The sequence below is a fragment of the Penaeus monodon genome, chromosome 8, assembly GCF_015228065.2.
Source record: "Penaeus monodon isolate SGIC_2016 chromosome 8, NSTDA_Pmon_1, whole genome shotgun sequence".
Lineage (NCBI taxonomy): Eukaryota > Metazoa > Arthropoda > Malacostraca > Decapoda > Penaeidae > Penaeus > Penaeus monodon.
This window is the reverse complement of record NC_051393.1, coordinates 21,042,542-21,048,105: the sequence shown is the minus strand read 5'-3', so window position 1 is coordinate 21,048,105 and position 5,564 is coordinate 21,042,542. Positions and strand designations below refer to the sequence as shown.

The 5,564-nt window shown below is 34.2% G+C and overlaps 1 protein-coding gene across 1 annotated transcript in view; it reads right to left on the bottom strand.

Annotated features, from left to right (window-relative positions):
* The window catches only part of LOC119576258 (histidine-rich glycoprotein-like), a 5,381-nt gene extending 558 nt beyond the window's left edge, over positions 1–4,823 (bottom strand). The window contains exons 1-6 of the mRNA XM_037923853.1: positions 4,787–4,823; positions 2,844–2,911; positions 1,616–1,737; positions 759–859; positions 73–254; positions 1–12 (exon numbers count right to left, since the gene is read on the bottom strand). The exon at positions 1–12 is cut by the window's left edge and continues 558 nt beyond it. Coding sequence (XP_037779781.1) covers positions 1–12; positions 73–254; positions 759–859; positions 1,616–1,737; positions 2,844–2,910 — 484 coding nt within the window. The 5' untranslated portion in view covers position 2,911; positions 4,787–4,823. The remainder of the gene's footprint in view (positions 13–72; positions 255–758; positions 860–1,615; positions 1,738–2,843; positions 2,912–4,786) is intronic.
* Between the last annotated feature and the right edge of the window lie 741 nt (positions 4,824–5,564).

Sequence of the window (5,564 nt, the reverse complement as noted above, 5' to 3'; positions counted from 1 at the left end):
CGTGATGGTCGTGATGATGGTGGTGGTGGTCGTGATGATGCTCTTCATGCTGATGGTCGTCGTGGTGGTCGTCCTCATGGTGCTCCTCATGCTGGTGGTCGTCGTGGTGATCGTCCTCATGGTGGTGGTCTTCATGGTGGTCGTGGACATCGTGGTGGTCATGGTGATGGTGTTCATGGTGGTCATGATCGTGATGGAGATGGTCGTCGTGATGGTCGTCCTCATGCCCGTGTCCGTGAGTGTCTTCTAAGTGTCTGCAAAATTCCACAAGTTCTTTCATTTCTGTATATTTATTTTACGGAATCTACTGTTTTGTTTCATTACTTATAGGTTGCACTGTGTGCATATGTTAGATACAATAATACAGTGATAATTGATAAATGGATAAAATGGTATCACACAAATATATATATATATATTTATAAATATTATAATATATATATATACATGTATAATGTATATATACATACATACACATATATTTATATATAATGTATGTATACATACGTACATATAATGTGTATATATACATTATATATACATATAATGTATATACATATATATACATATGTGTATATATACATATATATGTAGGGGGTGCATATATATATTTATATACATATGTAAATGTGTGTTTATGTGTATATATTGTATATATATATGAATATATATACATATATATATATATATATATATATATATATATACATATATAGTTGTTTGTGTGTGCATAAGCAGGTTTACCAGCATATACTTACTGTAGCAACTCCTCGTTATGGTGATCCTCGTGTCCTTGGTGTTGATGGTGAAGATGGTGCGCTTCATGCTCATGGAGGAGCATTTCCACCTCCTTTACGATCTACAACATTACATTGTTACCACTTTGTTGAATATAGAAAATGGGTCTGGGATAGCGAGGAGAGAGATGGAAGGAAGACGAGTTAGAAAACGAGAGAACAGAGGTGGGGAAAAGAGAGAGAACAAGGGAGAGGAGAAAAGGAAAGTTATTTTATCCCACCATAAAAGATTTTATCCCATCAAAGCTGAGGTTATTGAACTCATTAGTTTTCCCAATTGCATCATATGGTTCTGAGTGTTGGGTGCTGAAGATAGACAAGAAAAAGATTAATAGTTTTGAAATGTGGTGTTACAGACGAGTACTACGTATTAACTGGACAGAGAAGAAAACGAATGATGAAGTGCTGAGAGAGATAAATTGTAAAGACCGGCTGTTGGACATCTTGAACAAAAGGAAATTGGAGTTTGTTGGTCATGTGATGAGAAGTAAAAGTATTGAGAAAAACTTGCTGACAGTGATGGTGATAGGAAACAGAGGAAGAGGCAAACCGAAGACAAGACTGCGGGCTGTCGATGGTACAAGTGGAAAGAAAAGCGCAAGATCGAGTTGAGTGGCGAAGGATGGTGGAGAAGTCCAAGGCTGCTCAAACATGAGCATACCGTTATTGATGATGATAATATATACATACACATACATATACACATACACCCACGCACATATATATATGGCTATAAAACACGCAAACATACACAAACACGCAAATAAACACACGCGCTCGCGCACACACACAACGATCTTCACTGCAGCAAAGCCGACCTTATCGTGGTTTTGTTCCTGGTGGCCGCCGTGGAGGTGGAGGTTGATATCCTGGTGAATCTCCGCTATCTCTTTCCAAATGGCTGTCATGTTATCCATTACATACGCCATTCTGTTCTCATCTGAAAGACATCATATCCTTCAAAACAACAGAATAGGATTCACTGAATAATTCAGATCTAGGAAAATATAGTTGGTGGGTCGAGTAACAAAGTAACAAAGAGATGGGGAGAACAAAGAAAATGGAATAAGGGGAATGTAACGAATAATGAAACTATTTGTCGGAGAAAAAATGAACGGTCAAGGTAACTTTTAATGAATTTGTGTGTGTTTTTTTTTTTTTTCTTTTCTTTTACTTTTCTTTTAATATCAGAGGTTAAGAACACGGTAGCAAGGCACTTTTAAAATGAAAAAAGAAACACTTGCAGGTAAAGTATTCTAGAATCTACTGATTGGCATATATATATATATATATATATATATATATATATATATATGTGTGTGTGTGTGTGTGTGTGTGTGTGTGTGTGTGTGTGTGTGTGTGTACATACATACATATATATATACATATATATATTAAGGCAAGCTAAATTGTACCTGAAGATGCGTTTTAACATCCTTGCCGGATAAACAAATGAATATTCGGTTGAAAGAGGAAATAAAAAACTCAAACTGCATACAAATAAAGTCCTGAGCCTTATTTTGCATTTAACATAAGTGATAATGATGATAATTGTTCTCAATATGATATCCATAATTACCACCATCATTATCATTATTAATGATCTCATTAATGTCGTTATTCTGACTATTGTTAATGATATTTTATAACTATGGTTATCATTATTATTACTCTCATTAACGTAATCATTATCATCATTATTATTTTCATCATTCCCATTATCGTTATGATCATCTTCGATCATCATTATAATCATTGCTTTCACTGAATTATTAATATTGTTATTATTATCATTATTAATATTATTATGATTATAAACAAAATCGCCATTGTCTTAATGATAGTTGTTACTGTTGTAGTTATAATTGTCATCATAATATTATAAATAGTTGTTTCTGATGATAATACTGAGTGATATAAAATAATCATTATTTTTCAATTTGTAATATTACTATCATCATAATTGTGACGATAGCAGTGATAACGGCCAAGATGATAATGATGATAGTAGTAGTTCAGTAATAGTCATTCAAAAAATTAACTTACTTGGTTCAATGGGCAGAGCAGCCACCGCCGCCAGACACGCCGCGATGAGAATAACACCGCGTATCATCCTGGAAATGTAGAGATAATGTAGACTTGCATGGACGTGTGAGCATACTTAGAGCCATAATACATATATATATATATATATATATATATATATATAACCTATATATATGTATATATATATATGTATATATACATGCATACATATATATATATACATATATATTACCTATATATGTGGATGTATATATGTATATACACATGCATACATATATATACATTCATATACATATATTTTTCCATACATATATGTACATATATATATCTATTTTTCATATATATATATATATATATATATATATAAATATATATATATATGTGTGGTGTGTGTGTGTGTGTGTGTGTGTGTGTGGTGTGTGTGTACATATATATATACATATATTCTTTTCATTTACATATACATATATATGTGTGTGTGTGTGTGCGTATCTGTGTGTGTGATTATTTGGTAGTGCTTATTTCGAAATTCCTTATTACACCAGTGTTGTTTATGTTTAGTTTCTTTTTACATAATTATCGTAATTTCGCAATAACATCAAAGCTGTTAACTGAGAGGAATTTCTGCCAAAATGATCATTATTGTTGTGATTCCCATTTCATTAGTATAATATGCACACACATTCCCCGTTTATAATGATGCGTAGATGCGTTCCGATTTAAAGTAATGGCTAAGCTATACATATACAGTTATTTTATTTTTGGAAGGAAGGAAAATTGCGTTAGGATCCCTCTTTATGTACAGCCCGTATATACTAATGTATATACGGGCTGTATGTATGTATGTGTGTATATGGATATATAGATTGTGCGTTTTTATATATATATATACATACATAGATACACACACACACACACACACACACACACACACACACACACACACACACACACACATATTATATATATATATATATATATATATATATATATATATATATATATATATACATATATATATATATATATATATGGTGGAAAAACCTGCAATACAAAAACTAGATTTATCGAAAATCAGACTACGGTCAGGTCTGAAGATGGATTTCGAAAGAGTAGTCTCATCAATAAATTTTTTTGCATTGTGGGTTTTTCCACCATAGTCACACGGAAGAGTGTTTTACCATTCATTTATATAAATATATATATATATATATATATATATATATATATATATATATATATATATATATACATATGTTTGTTTTTTACTGCACTTATTCATTTATTCCACTACAGGAAATCGGCCTCTCACAATTCATTATTTGAGAGGATATTTGGCAGTCTCACACTTGCCTGATAGATGCCCATCCTAATCAGCCGCGGTTCGGCGTTTGACATCTATGTCACGGCGGCGATTTCCCCTACGACACCTGCGTTTGACTTCTCAAGGCGATATGTCGTTTTCTCGCCGTGAGATGAGGCTCGAATCAATAGTCAGAGCGCAGGCATTTTTACGACTGCCGCGACGATAAATTGAACTCGGGACCATGAGGGTCGGAGTCCAGTGCTCTAACCACTGGACCATCGCGGCAGTCATATGTGTATATATATATATATATATATATATGTATGTGTGTGTGTGTGTGTGTGTGTGTGTGCTATATATATATATATATATATATAGTATATATATATTTTATTAATATATATGTGTGTGTGTGTGTGTGTGTGTGTGTGTGTGTGTGTGGTGTATATATATATATATATATATATCTATATATATATATATATATATATATATATATACATCCACATGCTATTTCCACAAAATACAGTATGGATCTAAAGTTATTCATCTATATCTCAAACTTTTGCTCAATAACAACCTGCTCCCACCTTCAAAATGCTCCTTAGTGTAAACCCCCAACAGGTTCCTTACTTACGTGATGTTCAGGTGAGTTTCTTCAGTGACACAACAACGAATCCACCGTCCTTATATATTGGTCCTCCGTCCAGATGTTGCCATCAGGTGGGTTCCTGTATATATCTGTTATTCCTTGTATAGTCTTTACGTTATATCTATTATCCACTTGAGTTACGCAGCGGTTTGCCGCATTTCTGTAGTTTAGGTTAAAACGAAGAACAGTCCACATTGCATATTGTTATTTGGTAATGTGTTTACCGTATTTGGCATGTATAGGTCATGCGTGTGGGTTGTCCCTATGCCATTTGTATACCCTCAGGGTAATACACATCTTGGTCTAGTTCTTCATGTAAATGGAAACAGCGAAGCTTCTTTTATATAGCAACCTGGCTGATCAACATCTAAAATTAAATAGGATATCCATACAATTAAGATTTACGTAAATTAGCAAATTCATGTCAGAAATCTATCACAGGTACATCAGGGGCTTCATTTCAGCTTTTTCTTCGGGGGTGGGGGGGTGGGGGGGTAAAGAGAAAATAAAGGAAAAATAAACTATTCTGTACACATTTTTAAGCTACGACCATAGCTACAAGGGTATAATTTAGGCAAAAAAAATCATGGGAGCGTGGTTCTTGCGAGGAGGGGGAGGTGGGGGGGGGGGGTGGCTGCCAGATCTTGAAATGGGCAATCAGAGACGGTGGGGGGGTGCATGGTCCACTACATGACGCAGTAGGTCCTACCCGGTGATTACGGAAAGCTGATACCGGCGATAATCTGTTTATTTGCCTACACAT